This window comes from Rhamphochromis longiceps, linkage group LG12, assembly GCF_057381845.1.
Source record: "Rhamphochromis longiceps isolate RC_006_pf linkage group LG12, R_longiceps_female_GT1.1, whole genome shotgun sequence".
Classification (NCBI taxonomy): Eukaryota; Metazoa; Chordata; class Actinopteri; order Cichliformes; family Cichlidae; genus Rhamphochromis; species Rhamphochromis longiceps.
In genome coordinates, this window is record NC_140568.1 from 43,348,848 (window position 1) to 43,372,211 (window position 23,364).

General features: G+C 41.7%; 1 protein-coding gene across 1 annotated transcript; it reads right to left on the minus strand.

Moving 5' to 3' along the window:
- Window positions 1-239: 239 nt before the first annotated feature.
- LOC146658062 (SEC14-like protein 2) lies at window positions 240-23,301 on the minus strand. The gene is made up of 12 exons (XM_085426461.1): window positions 22,955-23,301; window positions 16,277-16,352; window positions 10,830-10,873; window positions 7,546-7,608; window positions 7,234-7,422; window positions 5,993-6,088; window positions 5,853-5,913; window positions 5,694-5,777; window positions 5,494-5,600; window positions 2,346-2,485; window positions 1,402-1,571; window positions 240-1,326 (listed from the first exon to the last, which is right to left on the minus strand). Exons 1-12 carry the CDS (start codon window positions 23,006-23,008, stop codon window positions 1,175-1,177), a joined length of 1,236 nt encoding a protein of 411 aa, XP_085282587.1. The 5' UTR covers window positions 23,009-23,301; the 3' UTR covers window positions 240-1,174.
- Between the last annotated feature and the right edge of the window lie 63 nt (window positions 23,302-23,364).

A 23,364-nucleotide genomic window follows, 5' to 3' on the forward strand; every position in this document is an offset into this window, starting at 1 on the left:
CCTGTATCTAAACTCTGTCCAGTTTGGTTTTTACATTTGTTTTGCATCAGTATAGTTTTTGGTCTTTGAATCTGTGAAGCATCAATGTTGGAACGTACCATGAAAGCTTCAAATCAAACAAAACAAATATTACAATTATTCCATTTTTATTTCTGCACAGCTGTGTTAGTACAGCTTTGAGTCAGACTAACACGATTCACTCACTGGAATAGCAGGAATAATATATACTGTATATTTTACCAAACAAGAGGACTTATTATATTCATTTCTGCCTTCATATTTTTAGTCTTGGACTTAAAACTTAAATATTAAATTATATAATAAATTACATTAATGCAATTCTTTGAAAAACATTCAGATGAAAGCGTTTTTTGTTTTTTTTTGTGAATGCAAGTTGATTGTTAACACAGTCATGTGAAAAAGAAAGCAATGAGCTCAAGCGCAGCAGCAAATCTCCAACAGAATGCTGAAAAAGAAAAGACTCGTGGTGCTGCAATGGTCCGGTCAATATCCAGACCTCAACCTGACTGAGATGCTGTTACAGGACCTTAGGAGAGCTGTGCATAAACCAATACCTGCAAATGTCAACGAGCTGAAGTAATGACGGTGCTGAAGGTGGTTCTATGAGCTACTGAATGACGCGATTCTTAGTTTTCACTGCAGAGTCCTGTGAAATGTTCTTTTTGACATGACAGTGTATGTTCAGGGAAAGCGTGATCACTAGAGGCACAGCTGATAAATGATGAATCAAAAAAAGGACAAACAGCACAAAATTTAGTGCATTTTGCAATAAATTCAAATATTTAGAGTTTTACTTTAATTTTACTGCATCTATAGAAAATACTTCCTTGCGAATGGACAAAGTTTGATACTAATTGAACATTACTGGTTTCAGCTGTTTGTTTACACCGTATCACGCTGTGGTATAACCAGCTCATTTATTTGGCGCCTGTTTGAAACACCAGTGCTGAGTAAAGATAAAATGGGCTGAAAATCTGGGATCCGTGATGTCGGAGAGGAGAGTGGGTGGAGTTTCTAAATAGATGCCACATGAATACGAGTCACCCAGCACTGAGATATAACACTATTAATCCACACGACATGTTCAAATCAAGTATGTCAGGCTGTGCTTTCTGAGCGGCTAAACATCGCTGATCTGATGACATCATCTTTGTTATAACTGACTGTCGCACTCCACTTCCACGTGGTCGCCAGACTTCCCGTTGTTCTGCGCGGGCTGTAAATGATCAGGAAGCAGGACCTCAACACTGTAGCTGATGCGTTTGGCCTGGAAGATGCTGTAGGTGTTGTCGAATCTCAGCACATCTGTGGAGGACAGAATGGAGTATTTAGACAGTTGGGTTTAACATCACAGAAGCACTCGAACACAAGGCCACTCACAGACTCCTGGACGCTCACAGGTCAGTGAGCCATCCTCGGGTACTAAGTGGGCGTTGTATCGCTGACTGGGCACGATTTCCTCCATCTCAGCCGCCTTCTTCCATTCACCCTTTTTGGCCTTTTGAAAGACCCCAAATCCGATGTCTCCACCGTCACTGGCAAACTGCCACCTAACAGGATGTAAAAATGCTTTGAATTAGCAAAGCCTTTATTTTGAAAGCTAGACTGTGCTCTACAGTGGTACGGACGTTAGCCGTGGTTTCTCACAACCAAGATGGTGATGGCAGAAACGCTTGTCTCGAGGCTACACAATGGGACTTTAGAAACCAGTGAATGATGTCACTATAGTCTCACTACAGCTGGGAGAGGACAAACTACGACGGGGCACATTCTTCCCGAGCAATAAGTGGCAGCTCAGGTTGACTGGGACCCTACTCACTTGATTTTACGTTGTCAGCATGACTGTCACATGTTCAAAATAGCAAACCTAACTTTGTTCTGTTTCTTCTTTTGTCACGATTCTGTGCTTAAAGTTTAAAGATGTAGCTGATTTAATCTTCCTATTTTTCCAGCTGTAGCTTGAACAGAGACCCTTTTGGTTTGTCGTTTGATTTCTTGTGATATAAGTGAACGGAATAAGATCATTTTAAAGATTTGGATTGATCTATTTCCCCACGCTCCAAAAATGGATGGCGTGCGTCAACCTTTAATCGCACAATGAATGAAGTGAGTGACTTCACAACAAGCTGGCGTGATGAGCCATAATCATATCAGAGCTCTGCGGCTTTGAGTCACGCTGTCTCTGTAATGATTCTTTTTAAGACCTCTTAGCTACGGCTCATCGACTCCACTCTGAGAAATTTACAGACACTATTCTTTCTACATGACTGTCTCCTTTTGACAGGACCTTTAATCATAGACTCTGTATGACTTTTATCACTGACCTGAGAACGCAGCCGGGGAACAAGATCTCAAAGTCCACTTGCTCTGAAGAAACTCGGCTGATGGTCACAGACTGCTCGTAATCCACCTTCACATGGTCGCGCACGTAGTAGGAGGGAGGAACTGGTCCAACATGGTTTATCTGCAGCAGAGAGTCAAAAAAAACAGGCGTCAAATACTCACATAGACAATGAGTGAGAGGTTTGAGAGCAGAAAAGTGAAGGAAAGAAGAAAAGGCTTCACTTACTGTGCCATTATACAGCTATGAAAGCCTGTAAAATGTCTAGTTGTGCACAAAACTGGTAAAAATGCTATAAAGGAGCAAAGTGTTCTCTCTTTTCGGTTTTTCTTTTTATTCACATAAAGTCAAACCAATGATGTTCAGCAATTTCCCATAACAGTGCAATACAGGATGCAACCAGCAGAGGGCAGTGACTTCCTGGTGAGACCTGAGCTGCCTGTATTGTTGAATTAATGTCCATCGGTCCAGCAGGTGACGAGCAGGTTAACAGCACGAACAGACAGACAGAGCTCCCAACTGCAGGTCGAGGTTGAGAAAAGCTGTCACGGTTTCACAAAGTGTCCCGTAAAGTTTTCAGCTGCTTTTGGATGTCAGCTTTATTGTGGAGGAAGTCAAACTATTGTGTAACCACTTCTCTAAAAATCTTGCAGATATGAACCTTTAGATGATTTTATTTTATGACTGCCACAGAAAAACGAACAGGTACAGAAAAGAAAGGCAGAGGCAAAGAATGAAAACAAAACTAACAGCAAGTGAGAAGAACATCAGTCTGATTCATTTACACAGTTCATACAGAAGGAGGAAGAGTGACGGGGAAAAAACCCTGTGAGGTGCATAAGGCGCTATGTATGTTTCATTTTGTTTAAAGTAGGTTTTTAAAATGAAGTAAATTTCTCAGATTTGTGTCCCCGACCACTCGGCTCCTGTTGGAAACAGAAAGTTGCATTTATCGATTTTCTCTTCTCTCCTTTTACACTCGTGTTGTTCCAGAGAGTTTTATTAGTAAAGCACTTAATAATCTTGTTATTTTAAAAGCTATATAAAAATGATGTTATCAAAGCTGTTTCAAAGCCACTAACTGTTTAACAGTACCTGAAAATAACGAGGCGTCATATCCAGAAACAAATCAGCACAAACTCTTAAACCTTTCTAGTTAAACACTCGTTCTGCAACACAACTACACTGGGCAGCACAAGTTCACACGTGGACCAAAATCAAAATAACACAATAGAAAATCAATGACACACAGCTAGCTAAAGGACAACTAGTTAAACACACAAGGTTAAAAAAAAGGAGAGAAAGAAGCAAAACATTTGAGGCTGAGCGTCTGTTCCCTTCAACGAAGTCAAAATGAATTTCTCTCGTTCTGTTCCTCATCTGTTCTCGGCCCAATTTTTTATCTACAGAAACAGTGACAAACACGGGTCAGTTGTGTCACCTGGAGCTGCGTCTACGGCTGCAGGACTACCAAAGCTGCTGTTTTCTGCAGGGTGAGGCCACTACTCGCTTCACAGAACATCTGACATCTACTCAGCAGGGGGGGAGGTTTAGCTGATTGTTTTTATTTGCAGGTCTGCAAACATATTATTGGTCATTCATTTTAGTGCAACACACAGGCCCTTTGTATTGTATCAAGAAAGATCTGCTGAACAGTTTTTTCGTGTGTGTGTGTAGCTGTATTGATTTATCCTGCAGCAGGCAGCCAGTCTGGAATAGCCCGTTCATCGTCAGTGACCTGGTTCATCCATGTGTAACAGGATCCCTCACACACAGAGCCAGCAGAACATTTTATGATTCAGCGTTAGTAGCCTGGTGGTAGTTTGTTTGGCTGTAGCAGGAGGTTATGTAAAACATAGGCAAATGTAAACCCACAACATATTAGGATGATATCAAAGCACAGGGGAAGCTGCTAAAACTGTAGGAGCACACGATGCAGATCAGTGAAGGGAAACTACAAGACGGGACTCGGGACGGTAAACTGGTGACTATTTCTGCATCTACGGGAGGGCTGATTGGCTGTAGTTGGAGTCAGACGCTATCCACTCACAGCAGTTTTGAAAATTAAAGTTGTCACATTGCTTTGTTAATTTGAAAGCTTAATAAAAAATAACTCATTAATCTTACAATTTTCTGTTATTAACTGTGATTAATCGCCATTACTTGATCAATAGCCTGACTGTAATTACACTTTTCAACTTTATATTTAAGCTTGTAACAGATATTTATGCAACATAATGAAGTAAATGCAGAATAAACACAAAAAATGTTATATATATATATATATATATATATATATATACACATACACAATTTTAATCAGATTCATCACAGCGTTACTGTGGATTAATTTTGATTAATCACGATTAAATATAGTTCATTTTTATTCTACATTAATCGCATTTCATTTTGCATGAGCAAACAGACTCGAGAAAAAAGGGAAAATATACGCACTTAACATGTTTACTGAACATCTTGAACATTCACGTCTCTGTAAACATGGATCCACTCTCTCTGTCACTTTGTGAGGCACTTCAAGTCTTTGAAACGAGGAACCAAAGCTATGTAAAGCTTCTTTTCACCTGATTTGTGACCTCAGTGATGAGGTCCTGAGGAGTTTATAAACTTAGTTTCAAGTGTTGTGTCATCCAAATTAATGTGGATATTATATTATGGCCACAGTTAGAGTAAAACAGCTTTATAAGCAGAGAACGCTTTAGGGTGTGGCTGCATAGTGACTGACAAGTCTGCCTTCAAAACCCAAAGATGGCGAAGGGCATTGTGCTTAAGACTTCAAGACAGATCGTCCAATGAGTGATGTCAAGGTGGCTACATCCATCTTTTATATACAGTCTTTATCAACATGGGCAAAACAACTACAATAGAATAACAGTCGATAATTTACCCGGCAACCAAAGAAAACATCTTCATACTACTACAGCGACCGAGGCTGCTCTTTTAGAGATGTTGAGATTATATGCAGCAGATATATTAATGTCTTATGAGTGAGTCCAAAGCACTGATTGTAAATCTGTGATGGATATTTTTCGCCTCCAACTTTTCAGCCATTTTTAATTCAAAAACAAACTAAAACGAGCTAAAACAAGTCAGGATGCTGCAGCCTGACTCACCTTGTTGCGACAGCGAGGGTCTCCGTCAGGATCCGTCAGTTTACCCCCGTATATCGCCGGCAGCTCCTCGGCATCGATGTGGTTCAATAAGACCTCCTGCCAGTTGGCTGTGAAAGTGGCGAAACCGTAACACTAAATTTCACTCTTTCGGGTGACGTCCTGTAAACAGGAGGTAGTGACATGCAGTGTTTTTGTCTCACCTCCCAGGATGCAGATCTTTTGTCGCGTGGCCTCACTCAGAAAGTGCTTGACGAGGTTGTAAGCCACAGGAAAGATTTTAGGGGCTGTGACAGAAAAAGCAGAAATCTGTCAATCGGACGTTCAGCTAAATTTGTCATTTTAAAAAAGTATGAAATCACCTTTGATAACAAACAGTTTCTTCAGCCCTTCTGGATAGTTGTCTTCAAACATCTGGAGGATCTGGTGCAACAGAGAAACATCAGCACCAACTTCTCTTCTGCTCTTTCTGCTTTTACACTACGTGCATACAAGTCTATACCTCTCCATATGTTTCTATAGCTGGTTTCCATAAGTGCTTCAGGCCCAGACCTTCAACATCGTAGATCATTGTGATCGACTCCACGTTTTTCCCCAGCTGCAACGAAACGGTGACATAAAGACAGTAAAACATGTTTTTAATCATTTTTAAAAAGTGGCAGAGATGCATGTTTACTGCAGAGTTAACAGTCAAGTTGCTACAAACAGCCACAGTGTGATTAAATAATGTTAGAACATTAAATAATTCAGTTTCAGTGACATCCAAATAAGACAAGCAGAGTAAAATAAAATGTAAACATTAGGACGCGATTATTTAGTATTTATAAAATTAATGAATTCATGAAGATTAAAGAATGCTAATTTTGAGCTAATTTTCAATAACTGTGATCTTAAACAGTTGTTGAACTTTAAAACAGCTGCATTAACTTTGATCCTTATTCAAATAAATTAAAGATGCAGTGCTGGAGGCCAAAGGGTCACCAGGTGGGGAGTTATCCCAGGAATATGGCAAACGTGCACAGTATTCAGGCTGGTTGATTTTCAAAATAAAAAGCCCAACCAGGAAAGATCCTGTTTCTGAAACACTCCTGGTTGTTCTGAAGCCGTGCAAACGATGAAACGATACCGTGCTATCGAAGATGAGGTGGGTTTGCGGGATTGGACCCAAACTAGCAAGTTTTTGTTGATAAATGGTCTGTATTTGTATAGCGCTTTACTTGGTCCTAAGGACCCCAAAGCCATCATCCACCCATTCACGCACACATTCACACACTGGTGATGGCAAGCTACAGTGTAGCCACAGCCACCCTGGGGCGCACTGACAGAGGCGAGGCTGCCGGACACTGGCGCCACCGGGCCCTCTGACCACCACCAGTAGGCAACGGGTGAAGTGTCTTGCCCAAGAACACAACGACCGAGACTGTCGGAGTCGGGGCTCGAACCGGCAACCTTCTGATTACAAGACGAACGCCCAACTCTTGAGCCATGATCGCCCTCATAAAAATTCCCAGCTTCCGAGGGTACCCGCTGGTCCCTGTCAGCCTGCAGCACCACGGGCCTGTGGGTGCGGACGACTTAACGACTGTTAAGAACTAAAAGTTGAATCCTAACGATCTTGTTTTTTAACTGGTGAAAGACAAAATCAGATTTTGCACCACCTGAATGCAGTTTTGCTGCAGCAGAGCTTTGAGTTAATCAGATTTTAGTCTGAGGTGTGAACAGGAACGCTGCGTCTGCTCTTACTCTCTCCGACTGGAGGTTACACTCCTTCTGAAGCACCTCGCAGTCTCTGATCTTGGACTTGATGAAGTCTTGCTTGGAGGCAGACAGAAAGAGGCCCTTAGGATCTACGGGTCCGATGACATCGTACCAGATGGGGCTGCCCTCGCGGTCATAACCGCACATGCCTCCTGACAGATATTTCTCGATTACCTGCAAGAAAACCCCCATGTTGATATCAAACACTGCTTGGAATAGTAGCGAAGAAGCCGTGTCATTTTCTAAAAGTACAATGAAGCTACATTACATGTACATAAAACCTTTTTAGGGGGTTACCTCTGGTGGACGCCACTCAGTGATTATTGTGTCTACTTTCATCTGTCTCCTGAACTCCAAATGCTGGAAGAAAAGATGGACGCATGTTAGCTTCTGTTGTTATTGTTGTGCTATCTGTTGTCCTCATCTCTTATTGATTCCTGTATGTTTACTCTTGTTTTGCTCACTTTCCATCCTCCTTGTGAGTCTTTCTGTTGTCTGTGTGAGTACAGTTAACTTTTCGTTAACTTCCTGTTTTATTTGGTGCAATTCTCTGTCGCTTGCTACATTTTCACTTCCTTCTTCTGTTCTTTTCCACACTCTGAGTGTCTGATTTATTTCAGCTCTTTGCCTGAACCTTTCCCTCCATGCGTGTATTCAGTCTGTGTCTATGCCCTCAGTTGTTGTGTCTCCTGTTGTGCTTCTTGTTTGATTTTATGAGGCCATCATTGTGCAGTTTCCTGTTGTTTTTATTTGAGATAGTAACTGGGGATTGTTAGCCTCTGGTTTCCCGTTCACTTCTTATTGGAGTTTGTTTGTAACTTCTTTTTTCAAGATTAGAGGTCATCACTTCAAAAGTTATTAATTTTTTTTCATTTGTTATTTAGTAGTTCTCACCATTAAATATCAGCAGGGCTGCAGTTGAAACAAACAACTGTGTTACCCACATTAATAATCTGTCTCAATGACAGAGCTGAAACACTGAGAACTTTCTTTTTTATATACACAGCAGGGGTGAGGAACTCCAGGCCTCGAGGGCCAGTGTCCTGCAGGTTTGGATGTGTTCTTGATCCAACACAGCTGATTTACATGGTTAAACAACCTCCTCAACAAGTCCTGAAGTTCTCCAGAGGCCTGGTAATGAACTAATCATGTGATTCAGGTGAATTGACACAGGGTGAGATCTTTTTTTTTTTTTTTTTTTCTTTTTTTCTTTTTTTTTAAATGACATCAGAAACAGCAGTATGCGACATTACGTGATGGCAGAGCTTCAGTTCATCCTTTGTCTTTTTTTTTTTTTTTTTTTTTTTTTTTAATAAATAGGACAGGGGGAATGAATGAGAGAAAGAGGGGGAGAGAAAGAAAGAAAACCAAAGGGGAGAAGAGACGGTGAGAAGGGGGGGGAAGAGAGAGAAAAAAAAAAAAAGAACTCCTGGGTCACCTGTATGGAGAAAAAAAAACAAACAAACAACAAAAACAAACAGAGGAGACAGCAAACAACAAAGAGCAACATAATAATAGAGAAAACAAAGCACCATCACAATAAACTAGCTAGTCATAGATATCAATATTTACTAAATAATAAACGATATTGTGCAGCACGCAAGATAGACAGCGCACAGTGTGCTTTGAGGCAGCAGCCAAGAAAGCTTTAGTCCGCGTCTGTGAATACCCATGTGTGCATACCTGTGTGGATCAGCATGCTTGCATTCCAAAGGTTTCTCCATGTAATGATCTGCTAGGGAGTGTGGGGGGGCCACAGCCCCGTCCTCCAGGGTGTGAAGCGGGTATGGAGGAGATCAAAACTCCAGACATCCAGAGGCCCCCAGAACACAAGAGACCAAGGAAGACCAACAGAGGGGCAGCCGCGCCACTGTCCCAGTAAGAGCTGAGGAGAGTCCCAGATGAGGGCTCGCCCAGCAGCCGCGGAGCAGAAGTCAGGGGGAGTTGCAGTGACGCGCCCGTGAGCTCCGCCGGCCCCCAGCTGCGCCTGAGTGACCGAGCCCCAGGCCGAGAGGCCGGGGGCACCCCACCTCCAAAGGGGCCCGAGCGAGCCCCAGGCCCCAGGCCCCGACAAGCGGCCGCCAAGGAGTGAGCCGGTGTGTACCCGGACGCCCACCCCCAGACACAAAGAACCACCAACACACCGACACCTGAGGGAGTCCGCCACCGGCAGGGGAAGTGGTGGTGGGTGGAGATAGGCCTCCAAACCTTGGAGGGCCTGAGATGTCCCCAGAGAGGTGGCGCCTGACACCCAACCTGACATATAGACACAGACATACAGGCACACACAGACACAAACATCCATTCCCACCCTCATGCTCTCATATGCACTCACTCCACACTCAACCAACGTGGAGACAGACATAAAGAGACGCTGTACACACAATCACACTCCCCAAGCGTACTCTACAAACCGGGTCTAGGTACCCTTGCCCCTGGAGGGGGGAATTGCACCCAGACCCAGGTGATGTTACCCTTTTCCCTGCGGTGGGGAGAGGCAGACCACCCCGACTCCGCAGCAGCAGGGAGTCCCCACACCCCAGACCGCAGTCGGACGGCCAACTCCTCCTACTAGCCCTCCCGCTCCAGCAGGCCGCAGAGAATGGGGGTGGGAGAAGACTCCAAACCTCCCTCCACCCGCTCATTGTAGTGTTGATGCATATGTGTTCTAAGGTGCAATTAAAACCCAGGAGGGCATGGAGCTACCTGCCAAGGAGCAGCAGGTAAGCGCATGGTCCCTCCTGCTAGCCCTCAATGACTAAGTGTATTTAAAATTGGGTGAGATCTAAAACCTGCAGGACACTGGTCCGCATACAGCATAAGAACCTGGGATTTTATTCAGATGCCAACTTGGAGTGAAACGTGAAGGTGGCAAACAACAGAGGAAATCTGCCTTCAGCGAAAACATGAACGCGAACCGGATCCTACCTGCAGCATTCAGGTTTGAAAATACGGGACATTTTCTCAGAGGTGTCTGATGTCATCAGGGGCTAAAGTGTTGGTTGACATTTATTTTCTCATTTCCTATCCTCCCTTCAGACTTTGCATAAAGTACGTGTGCATTTTTTGTTGAAGATGACAACTAGCAATGGAAGCAACACGTGAATGATTAGTAGTCGCTTTAATCCCTGGTTGAATCATGGTTTGAAACTGTGTTTCATAGAAGGCAACAATGATACAAACACGACAAATACAGAAACAGCAAATAATCGCAAACGCAGCTTCACATATTCTGCCCCTAGTGGACAACAGCAAATTTAGTCACTGTAAATCTTATCCCATCAATGGAAATGCTTCTTTAATCCTTTTTATCCACATCTTATCTCTTTGGTGGCAGTGATGACTCAGTTTATCCACAGCGTAAAATTACCACACTGCTCCTCTCTAATCTGGAGCCACTCCCACACTAATGAGCATTGTGTGCTGCAGCTAAGCGCATGAATGTCGTTCACTACATGGGAACGCATTATGGTCGTACTTTGGCTCGCGGTTCAGCAGTGCAATGCATTTCTAGAAGAGTGTTACACGTGGAAGCCCTTTAAAAGTCCAGGCCTACAAAACTGAAAGTCCACGTTTATTACCTTTCGCAGCATTGCCTCAGACTTCTGGATATTGAAGTTCCTGGCTGAAAAGGAGAAATAAAAAGCAATGATCAATGCTGAAATCCATCTTCTATTCCACATTGTAGAGAGATGAAGCTTGAATGGGATTATACAACAGGTGCAAATTAAAATGATAAAATAAGAGAGCGCAGAAAAGAGACAAGAAACATAATTTTGCTGCGATTCTTAAAATTTAGATAGTAAAATTTAATATTTTAAACAAATGTTTAATGCTGAATTACACAATGTAGGATATGTTACATAAAGCTAAAACCACTGCGCAAACACATGGTGCTGTAATTAAAGGGGCAGCTGGTGATGTAGAAAGGCTTTCATTTATATAAGCTTCCTCTGGAATTTTCTCTCATTATTCCTAAATCTGCTTATCAACAGGAATCTAACGGAAATATTAGCAGGAATAATGGCAGTACAGTGCTCATGTTGGAACTATGTCATTCCAACTTTGGCCAAATAACATTAAAATAAATCGTGTAAAGGTGTCAGACACAACGAGCCGAGAAGCCAGGAGTTATTAAAATGTTGCCGCTGATGTTTTTGAATGATGGTGGCGCCATTATGCAGAAATATAAACCAGTCTCTTAAATGATCAAACTTTGGTCGGCGTGCAGCTCTTCTCCGTAACGCTGTCGGCATTAAGACCACGGTGTGAGTACGAGTGATGCAGGGCAGAGTGCACACACAGGCTAATGCTCCTTTTAAGGTGATTAGCTCTGCAGCTGACAGTCCGGTGGAAAGACACGACAGCGCTGTGAACCGAGACATCTTACTCAACCACTAGATTACACTGCAGCTAATGCTTCCCCCTGGCACACTAACAGCAACCTTGAGGACACTCAAGCACAAAGCAGGGCCAGGATTAAGACCTGGCCACCTCTTACTCTGGGTCAGTAATGACATGCATGTCACCTTAATGGTCTGAAGTAACGGTTTCAACCTTTTAAATTTTAGATGACAGTTATTCTTTCAAACGCCACTTGGTCTATATGATATTAGAGGCCAGAATGTCCAAATTTACAGCATTGAAAACACAAAAATAAGACAAATGGGTAGTTGTCCACTTCATCAACCATCCACCCCACCATGCTTTGACACTGTTTGACACTTCACCCGTTGCCTGCTGGAGGTGGTCAGAGGGCCCGGTGGCGCCAGTGTCCGGCAGCCTCGCCTCTGTCAGTGCGCCCCAGGGTGGCTGTGGCTACAATGTAGCTGCCATCACCAGTGTGTGAATGGGTGGATGACTGGTTGTGTAAAGCGCTTTGGGGTCCTTAGGGACTAAGTAAAGTGCTATACAAACACAGGCCATTTACTGTTTCTGCAGATATCAGTGCCTTTGTGCGCATCAGTGGTGTTTATGACTGCTGCTTGCTAATGAACCTCGCCACGCTCTCTGGCTTCCTGTTTTCCATTTGCTATTTTATGTTGTTGATTGCTTTTCCCCGGGTTTCTTTCTTGGGTGCTTTCGCTCCCTGTCTGTCGTCCTGATCCTCTGCAGCCGTCTCCCACCTGTGCTCTGTTCCCACCTGTGCTCTGTTCCCACCTGTGTCTCGCTGCTTTCTAACTGACTGAAGTCACCTGGAGGTGTCTGTGTGGCAAAAGTGCTTCAGCGCTTCCCTTATGACCCCCTTTAGCAGAGGCTTCACAGGAGCGTCCTTTACCTTTACCACCATTAACCAAAGCTAATGATTAACGTGGCTGACAAGTGGCACACCTGTAAATGCTGGTTAATAGTATTTTTCACTCCAGGCCACAACTTGCCGTTGTGTTCTGAGCCTTCAATGAAAGGCTGGTAAAACCACAGATGTAATCGCAGCTCTGATGAAATCTGCTTCTTACATGAAGAAAGTGGATTTATACACACAAACAGTCTTTACATAAAGATTAGAATTATCCAATTACATTTAAGTTATACAATCACTTAATTCTAATGCCAGCTTTTAGAAACTTTCATTAATTGACTGCATTTGATAAGAAGTAATAAGGAGTAGTACTGGATCCTCTCTCCAACAGGAAGAATGAATAACATGATTAACCTCCTAGGACCTGGCGTCCACATATGTGGACATCACCTTTTGCGTTATTTAGACCAAAATACTCAATTTTGCTCTACAAGGGCCTGATATCCACTTACGAGGACGTTATAATGCTACTGTTCTATCGAAATTTTAAATCAATATCCTCATATGTGGCTCTCATTTTTCTTAGAAACAAAAATAAGGTTTAAAAAAAAATAAAATCTGGTAATTCTTTGTTTTTACATTCATCAGGACCCAATCAGCCCAAATATCAAAGAGAAATTAAAAATGCAAGTCGTGGAAGAGTTCGGGTCTTAGGAGGTTAATCAGCTCTGTGCATCATGGATCTCTTTTCCTTATACAATTCCTTATGAGCTCATGATGCTTTCCCTCATAAAAATATTAAGGAAAAGACCCTCGAGGTCATTTTGGAGTATTCGACTGCAGCTAGTCTGTCAGGGCTTCTGTTTAAGCTGCCTGGTGATCTCTGCACTGGATTCCTATTTTGTAGCTACTTCTGGGGATTCTGCTTGTACCAGTAAAGGCTCCTTTTTATGTTTCACATTTGGGCTCTATCCATGCACCTTCACTTCACAGCTCCAGACATTTTCAGCGTCGACTTTAGGTGTAATAAAAGTTTACGATGTGCCTCATTACGGGTACAAAGCCTCCGTGTGCAGCTCATTGTCGGATAACTCTGATAGTCTCGCTGCTATCACTGGTGCATGCTCGCTAAAAAACAATGCAGGGAGATCAAACTCCAAAATTAAGCGATAATGTATTTGTGCACCTTACAGGGACTCTTACTGTTTACTGTTCTAAAGAAAGAACGCGTGCTAATATCAAAGGAAAACAAAATGTCATCATATGAACATGTTCCCACAAACGTGATTAACACTGTGGTCGTCAGAAGAGGAAGTCTCTGTACAAAATGTTGGCGCTTGTGGTTAATAAAAGCTGACTCAGCAGACTCTGTTTGATGATCACAGGCTGAAGTGGTAGCATTTTCTCTGCCATTTAACTCTCCTGCTGATCCTTGCTGCACTCACAGCACACAGACATCCCTGACTGGCTTTAATGGAAGTGATCGGGCTTTTCACATTTCTTCTCATTCCCACAGTATATGTTCTATTCTCGTTTATTTACCAGGAAACCAAGATGGAAGGTTGGTGGTTCAATCCCTGGCTCCCCCAGTCTGCACAGAATTTGATATTTTAATGGTGATCATGCGTCCTCACCATGTGCCAAGTCGAGCTATTTGCTTCACACCAATAAACCACACCACTGTTTTTCATCTAAAAGCTCCCGTCAGATGGGCTCTACAACATCTCCACCAACAACACCTCTGATGTTTAACGTTCAAATTGTGGCTTGTAATCTAAAATTCTTTGAGTGGTGTACAAGCACAACATAAATGGCACTCCAGGCCCACGTAAATCTGGACATTCAGATTATCGCAGACTTGCAGTTATGACCAGCAAACAGTGACGACCATCAATTACTACTAGAATTCGCTTTCAATCACTCATCCAGTTAATTTCAGTTATTTCTTTCTTTAAAAGCTACTCTAAATTGTGTTTAGTGAACACTGAAAATAACCGGTCCTTTATTTTAAGCTAGCTATACGTTTAGTTAATTAAACTTGTTATTCATAATTTTAGGAAGCTATTGCAACTTTTTATCCAGTGCAGTCTACCTACCAAGTGTAAAAACCCATGGTTTAATCTGAGGAGAAGACATAAATCCTTTTAAGGTTGCATCAGGAAGGGCATCCCACCTGCTGTGGTGAATTTGGTGAATAAGGAAGCAGATGAAAAGAGCTTTTATCCTCTACGTTTAGCTAAGACTATGCATTTCCATATTCTTAACCAACAGCTTGAACTGCCAGCCACACTTTAATCAATATTTCCTAACTGTGTCATCCTCATAGTTTAACTACAGTACCGTGCAAAAGTGTCGAGCCACTCCTCATTGCCTTATATTTTGTTAGGAAAATGGGAAACAGGTGCAGCATGTGTACATACAGATGGAAATATATGTAAGGTAAATATCGAGTTTTTACATTTCCAATGATCCATGATCTTGAAAGTCAATATGGTTCGACCAGGCGCCATCTTCGAGTGCTTATTCATCACTTTTAGGCAACTTTTCAGCTCAGATTTGTTCAGGTTGCATGCAGGTTTTTTCAGATTGGTTACAGATACAGAACTAATCTGTTCATGTACCCCATGGCACAAATACGTCCTGGGCTACTTTTGCCTCTTGGGAATCACTAAGCTGCACTGTTCCTACAGTGTGATGCTGAGCGTGACATAACTCGTATCATTTAGAGCATGCATTGTCCAAACAGACCTTCATTGTCGATGTTTGGAGCTGTGACGCTCAGCTTTCTGAGAAGCAAATCAGGCATTTCACAGCATTTACGCTCATTTAGTAAGGCCGACTTAAAGAGAACAGCACGCCCTAACCGCCAGTCTAATTGCTCATTATGAGACACTTCTTCATTGTTATCAAAAATCCAGGGAACTGAAACCTAGAAGAGCAGCAGACAGCCGTAGTGCACCTTTAATGCGATTAGCCGTGGATTAGCCTGATACACAGAGTGCTAGGCTTCTGCTTCAGGACTTAATCAGAACAAGGCCTGCTTTAATCGCTGCGCTTCCTCCAGGGTGCAAAACTACCACCTATTCAGACTCTGGATATCAGTTACACAAAGAAGACCTCCAATTTTTGTATTTATCGCTTATTTATTTGTCACCTTTTGGCAAAAGAACTTCTCCTCTCGACAGCAACTTTAGCAATCGTGATCTGATGGCACCGTTTTGCCAAACACATTTGCTTTGCAAAAAGAAGCTCAATAAACTCTCTATAGGCTCCCCTTGTTAGTCTGCATCGTGTTATTTTATTGTATTTATTCACATTTGTATATTTTACAGTGTCAGAGCTGACAGGCAGGGAGGGGCAGATTAGTGTGTGTGTGTGTGTGTGTGTCAAAATGTACTTGATAATGGAGGGTTCAAGCCACAACAACGCCCTGCGTGAACCAGACGCAGACAGAAGGGTGGGGCCTACGGGGGCATTAAAAAGGGGTACAAGAAGACCCGCCTCCCCCTCTCTCAACGGTATAAGAGGTGTCGTGCTGAGTGCACATGTTGGTTTATGTGAGCAGAGTCATGAAAACACGTTGCTTCATGTCTTTTCATGCAATAAGCCACCACGTTATTTCACTCGTCTTACTCCACAAGTGAAATAACGTAACCAGATTTTTTTCCCAGTTTGCATTACAGGAGAAAATAACTTTAGCGTGTAGGATGTGGAATTATGGGAAAACTTCTGCTTTTTGCCATTTTCAGTTTGGGAGAAGTGACAGATGCAAAGTGGTAGTAAACTCACCTCTGAGCCAACGTAAGAGGAAGTGGTCATGCTGTGCAGGAAGTTGAGGAAGAATATCTTGTACCCGTACTCGAAACTGCAATCAGACACGGGAGAAAAGAAGAGGCATATGACTTCAGAGGAAACGTTTCACTAAATGTCTCCAGCTGTGAGCCTGGGAGTGAAAACCGGACTTAAAAGAGGTTTTCCTTCACAGTGGTGTGTGTCACCGAATCTTGTGACTTAATGACTATTTTCCATTACAGCTGATGCCTGTAAACATGTTTGCAGAGCCCGAGGCAGGCTCACGTGACATTTTAGGCTCTAAACTTACTTTATAGCCAACAGCATGTCAAACAAATACATATAGATAAGGACGAGTATGGAATCATTTCCCCTTGCAACACATGCAGGTTGATTCCTTTCTACAGATTGTGACTTACAAGAGTCACTGGCACAAATAAATGTGAATGCAAGCTTTGCAAAATTGCTGTATCATGATTTATATTCACTCAATGTATCAACTCATTGTATCACATTGATAACAGCTCTCCCCCTTATCTGTTATCAATGCGAACAGATAAGGCACAAGTTTATTTTGAAATAAGCAGATTCTACTGATAAAACATGCAAATAAAATCAAGTCAAATAATAAGTTTGGGGCCCATAAAAGAGGTCATATAAACTCAAATCAACCCCGTGTTGGTGCAGGAGGTTAATTCTTGGGGGTGTGGCTGCAGGTTTTGCAATCATAGAAAAGTATTTGTTGAGAAAAGAAACAGATGGAGGATGGATTTGTCAGATTTCTTCCTAAAACAAAGAAGAAATATTTGTATCGCTGGTTTTGTCAGTTTAATGTAAAACAAAGGGCAGAAATAAACGGCAAATATTAAAAGTTCAGTTGCTGCAAAATGCAGGATGGTCAGGTTTTCCATTAGGATGGTGGAGTTTGTTCCCATACAGCCACTACAGCTCAGTCAGTGTGTCTGTCCATCCCTGAGGTGTTGGATGAGGTGGAGGTTTCATGTATCTGTGCGGACTAGTTCAGTTCTGAAATAATAAACCCAGTTCTTTAAGTGCCTGGCTTTATGTGCACTATCATGTTGAAACATGTCAAGTGTCCTGATATCAGTGTGTCACCTTGATCACGTGACGTTACCTGAAATCCACACACCTTCCACTTAACACCATATTCCGGCAAAATACGAGACACACCCAGAAAGCCAGACAACCCAACCGACCTCTCAGGCCTGAAATACTTTTTCAACCACTGAAAACCACTGCTGTAAAAAGATATTGATTAAACCTACAATTTTATTGGTCTAACTGTATGTATTTTAATGTCTTTTCATATATAGAAATAAAGTCACATCCTTCTGTCCACGCACCAAACCTACAGTAACTGCTGCTGGTTTTAACCATAAATCACTAAAACGTTTTTTTGCACCCACAGTTTAAATCAGATACTTTGCCAGGCAATGAAAATCAGTTTTTTCAGCAGCACCAAAACTTCCCATAAACCCATAACTTAACGGGTGTGGATAAGAGACACAGGAGCATCTCATATGCTTCACAGCACCAGACTGAGAAAAGAAGAGCAAACAATTTTATTATTTTTTGGTTTGTTACTCGATTAAAACGATCATGACCCATCATTTTAAATGACAGTTAATGAGATCTTTAATTTCCATCTTTAATTTAATAAGCCTGAGATCATTTTAGAAAAATATGTGCAATTTTAGCAATATACCACACTGCATGTGGATTACAATGTTCACATAATAGTGAACTTTTAAAGACACATGGAACTAAACGGCTGTTTAGTAAAGCTGGAATCACCACGATCGCCTGGAGCAAACTACTAAACCCTGATGCTGTGTGAGTGTGCGCACAGATCAACAAAGATAAAAGCACTGTATGAATGTGGGTGTGACTCGGTGAAGGAGCCTTGCAGTAGAAATGCTAGTCTATGTATAATTTATCTACCTTTATCATAACAGTGTAGTATATGTCTCAATCTTTCTTACTGTAAAAACACTCCTGCCCTGCAGCAGAGACCTCTGCTGTGGAGGGTTAATATGAACTAATAGAACATGTCCTATCGTACACTTTGCAGTGTGTATAGATGCAGATAACAGACTTTCCCTTCAGCTAAATGATGAATGACAGCAGACCCCTGACATCATATGATAACAGATGTGGAGCTGAACGTGGTCTTCCAACAGGACTGCTCTTAATGGGGTGCAGCTGATAATGTTGCTAATGACTAAGAACTGCTTTGTTTTTGTTTTTTTCAATGTTTATTTATCCAGAAAGGAATTATTTTGCGAGAAAGTCGTGGCAGAGCCTGTTTTTTCATAAACAAATTTCCGTACCCACTGTGACATTTCCCATCATTTAGGGCAGTCGTGTTATGAACCCTGTGTTTTGTGTTTTTGGACCTTTAAGTTCTCTTATTATAAACTTTCTTCAGTTTAATTCTCAGTGTCTTGTTGTGTTCTCACTCTTCTGCCTTTTTTTACAGTTACTGTTGTGTGTATTGTGTTCCCTGTCTCAGTTCACCCTTCCTCACCCGTGTTGCCTGTGTCTAGTTAAGTCTCCATCGCTATGTTAAGTTCCTTCCTGTTTTATTCTGATATTCTCCATATTTTTGTGCCCTATATTCAGTTTTGCTTCCCTTGTCTTGTTTTCCCTGATTGGTTTCAGCTGTGTACCCTGGTGTTTCTAATTGCCTACACTGAACTGAATGTTTGTCTGCCTGTGGCTTTTCCATTGTGTTGCTCCTGTTTGGCTTTATGTGATTTGTTTCCTGCTGGATTTAAACAACACAAACATAAAGGTTTGTTTTTTCTTCCTTAATTAATTCCATCTGATGAGTCCAGTAATCTACACAATCCATCACATGACAAAGGGTGGATCTGACTGTGAAACCACAAGCTCACTGGCTTGTGATTAGCCGCTCACAAGCTGTTAACCAATAACTGTATCCAGAAATGTTCCAGTAAAACACTGTCCTTGTGGGTTTATTGTTTGAGTTACTGTTTTTTTGTCATAACAAATACAAAATTAAGTCCATTTTGTAAACTACAGGGACCCTAAGAGTCAGAAGGATTATTCAGGATATGCTCACTTGTTACTAACCTGTGCAAGGACAAAAAATGTTATTTTTCTTGACAGCTCAATGACCGCAGCATGTTTCAAAAGTAATTTATGTAATTTATTGGTTAAAGGAAATCACTGTTTCACTGTCTGAAATACTAGTTTGAACAATAAACATAATACTGAAGTTTGAACTTGTGGCTCAAGACCTTTGCAAAACATATCAGATTTCTTTATAGTTAATAATTTGTTAGAAAAATGGGAAATGGGTGCAACGACTTACTGAAACATAAGGCACAAACAGGAGCTTGAAAGTCAATATTTGGTTTGACGTCTTTAGGAATAGTTCTCTATGGTTCATGAAGGACATTCGAAGCTCTTCTTTAGATGTTGGTGGCTTTTTGTTTCCCATTGTCTGTCTATATGATCCCACACTGCAATGATAATGTTGAAATCCAGGCTCTGGAGAGGCCGATCATGACTGCTAGTGCTCCATTTGGTGTTGTTTGTTTGTTTTCTATCCATGATGGGTTTACTGCACTGGCTGTGTGGTTGGGATCAGTGTCATGCTGAAAAACGAAGCCGTTGCCAATCACATGCTTTCCAGATGGTTTTGTATGGTGGATGAAAATCTGATTGTACTTTCCCAAGTTCATAATTCCATTCATTTAGACAAGATCACCGACATCACCGGCCCCAAAATATAAAGAAATGATGATGGCTCAAGACGTTTGCACAGCACTATAAATCTGAAATAGCACCTATTGTTTTTCAGTGATGTTTTCCCACTCTCACTTCTTGGTGGAAAATGTGCACCGACGAGCACAGGGGGTAATCTTAAAAAAGACGTTTTAATATATTTTTATTAACACTTTGTTTACATACAGATGGAGAAAAGGACATTTTTAATGTCAGTGAGACGTAAATGTTACTGTGCCAAAAACTAACTGCAGCTCCTTTTTTCTGTCTCAGAATTACTGGTCCGTTGTTTGGCAAATTATAGGCCAAAAAGTCATTTACATTCATTTAAATATGGATACAAATGTTTTTTTTGCAAATACACAAATAATTATTTGGAACATCACTGGCTTGTAAAATATTAGGATTTTAAATGTATTGAACACTGACTATCTAATGGGTTTTAGACAGCAACTAAAATCTGAGTTTCTTAGTCAGATTAGCTGATTATTTGCTACAACGCCGTCCTTATTCTATGGGCTGAATTCTGATCTTTAAAAAAATCAAAATATAATCAAGTTTAAAACAACAACAACAACAATAATAATCATCTTTATTTATAGAGCACATTTAAAAGCCTTGGGCATACCAAAGTGCTTTACATAAAACAATAAAAGGTTCAAACATTGATAACGGATAAATAAAAATAACGAGTTATGTTCATAGATAAAAGCTACCAATAAGAATGACTACAGCACATGGGTAATAGCAAGATAAAAGCTGTACCACCATAATAAAAGACACCAATAGAAAGATAGGAGGGAATTAATACAAGAGGTCAATAGGTCACAGGAACCAAACAAACAAACAAACCAGCAATTAAAAGGTGGAGAAGGCAAGTTTAAAAAGATATGTTTTAAGCTGTGATTTAAAAGAATGAATAGAATCAGATGCCCGGATGCCAATCGGGAGATTGTTCCACAGCACAGGTGCGACAAGAGCAAACGATCGATCACCTCTAGTCTTAAGTCGAGATCTGGGCTGAGCCAGCAGTAACTGTGACGATGACCTTAAAGCCCTAGCAGGAGCATAAGGGTTTAAAAGGTCCTTAAGGTAGCTGGGTGCAGTGTTGTTAGTAATTTTAAAAGTAAACAACAAAATTTTAAGTTGAATACAATATTTGACAGGCAACCAGTGCAGATCGGCAAGGACAGGAGTAATGTGGGCAAACTTGCTGGTTTTAGTTAGAATGCGAGCTGCAGCATTCTGAACTGTATGTAATCTCTGTAAAAGGGAAGAGTGGTGACCACAATAAAGTGAATTACAATAGTCTAGCCTCGACGTTACAAAGGCGTGGATGAGCTTTTCGAGATCTTTATGCGGGATGTAGTGCCTAGCCTTAGAGATAAGACGAAGCTGGTAAAAACTAGATCTGACAACAGCAGACACTTGTTTGTCAAGTGAAAAGGAGCTGTCAAATAAGACACCCAGATTCCTGACAGTAGAGAGAGAGAGAGAGAACAACTAAGAAAACCAAAGGCATCCCGGAGTTTGGCACGAAGAGCATTACTACCAAAAATCATAATCTCGGTTTTCTTCTCATTAAGGATAAGAGAATTCGACAACAACCACTTCTTGGCCTCAGACATGCATTCTCGGAGGCTATTCAGAGACAGAGCAAGATCGTCGTTTAGCTCAAAATAGAGCTGGATATCATCTGCATAATAGTGATAAGCAATATGGTATTTCTCAAAGATGGCACTTAAAGGAAGCAAGTATAATGAGAAAAGGGTAGGGCCCAGCACAGATCCCTGGGGGACACCACAGCAAACAGGTACAGCCGAGGAAGAGGATGTAGCCAGATGTACCGTAGAGAGCCGATTGGAGAGATAGGATTTAAACCAATCCAGGGCAGCGCCCTTGATGCCTACAGTGTGCTCAAGTCTCGCTAATAAGATATTATGGTCAACCATGTCAAATGCCGATGATAGATCCAAAAGCACTAAGACTGAGGGGCGTCCGTTGTCAGCCATTCGTAGGAGATCATTGAAAACACGAAGCAATGTTGATTCTATGCTGTGATGTTGTTTGAAGGCCGATTGAAATTTATCATTTATATTATTCTCATCAAGGTAGGTCTGCAGTTGGAGCAGAACCACCTTCTCAAGTATTTTAGCCAGAAAGGGAAGCTTAGAAATTGGCCTAAAATTGGCAAAATCACTAAGCTCAAGGTTCCTTTTTTTTTAGAACAGGTTGGATTATGGCATGCTTGAGAGCTGAAGGTACATAGCCAGAAAGCAAGGAGAAGTTCAATATGGACAATAAACAAGGTCCAATTACACTGAAACAATCCTTAACAATACGGGATGGGAGAGCATCATGTACACAGTTAGTATTGTTCAATTTATCAATTAGACGCTTCAGAGTGGAGAGAGAAACGGGTTCAAATTGACAATAATTTAAAAAATCCTTATAAGCCCTTCATAAAGTGTGGCTTACTGACAGACTCACAGGAAATAAAGACACCACAGTGTCAAACTTGGGTGATATTTAAATTTAATCTAGTTTAGCAAATTTAACCTTCCTCCATAGTCTCTTTGCTGATCAATAACACATCAGTATATGGCTAACATTAACAGAAAACATTAGTGCTGCGTATAAACCCTTAATATTTTCGGTTAATTAGACAGAGGAGACTCCACTGTGATATATGGGCTAGAAAGGAAATAAATGCAGCACAGCGTCTGTGCGCATGCTGTGACAGCTCACTGTGAGCCTCTACACACATTATTAGAGCGTTTCACACTGTGACGGAAACCACACACTGTGAAAACAGCGAAGCAGATGAAGACAGATAAGGCCAGAGTGAAGGCATCACCCCATTCAGTCGCGTTATCAAACTCTTATTATTATGGAACTGACCTGCTCCAGCGCCTCAGCCTGTTTAGGACTCAGGTCTCCCACTCTCCCGCTCATGCCTCCGACCTGTGGATAAAGACAGCAGAGCTCCTTCAAAGTTCCGTCTTTGACGCCTCCACGTGATGCTCATCCACGGCCTCAGCGTCCTGCTATCCTCCGGTGACACTGCCCGGTGGTGCAAAACGTATGAGAGGGGGGAAAAATGTAAACACGACTCTCACACCGCCCGTTTTTACCCTATGCTTAAAGATCCAGCCCAGCTGGCTAACTCAGCCAAAGAAAAAGGGGAAAATGACAGGAGCGTCATTCTGCAGCAGAGGGAGGGGCCACGGAGAGCAGAAGCCCCGCCTTCTCTGTTCATAGGTTCACTCACTATTAAAATCATGTTATTAAATACAGAATTATTCAATGTA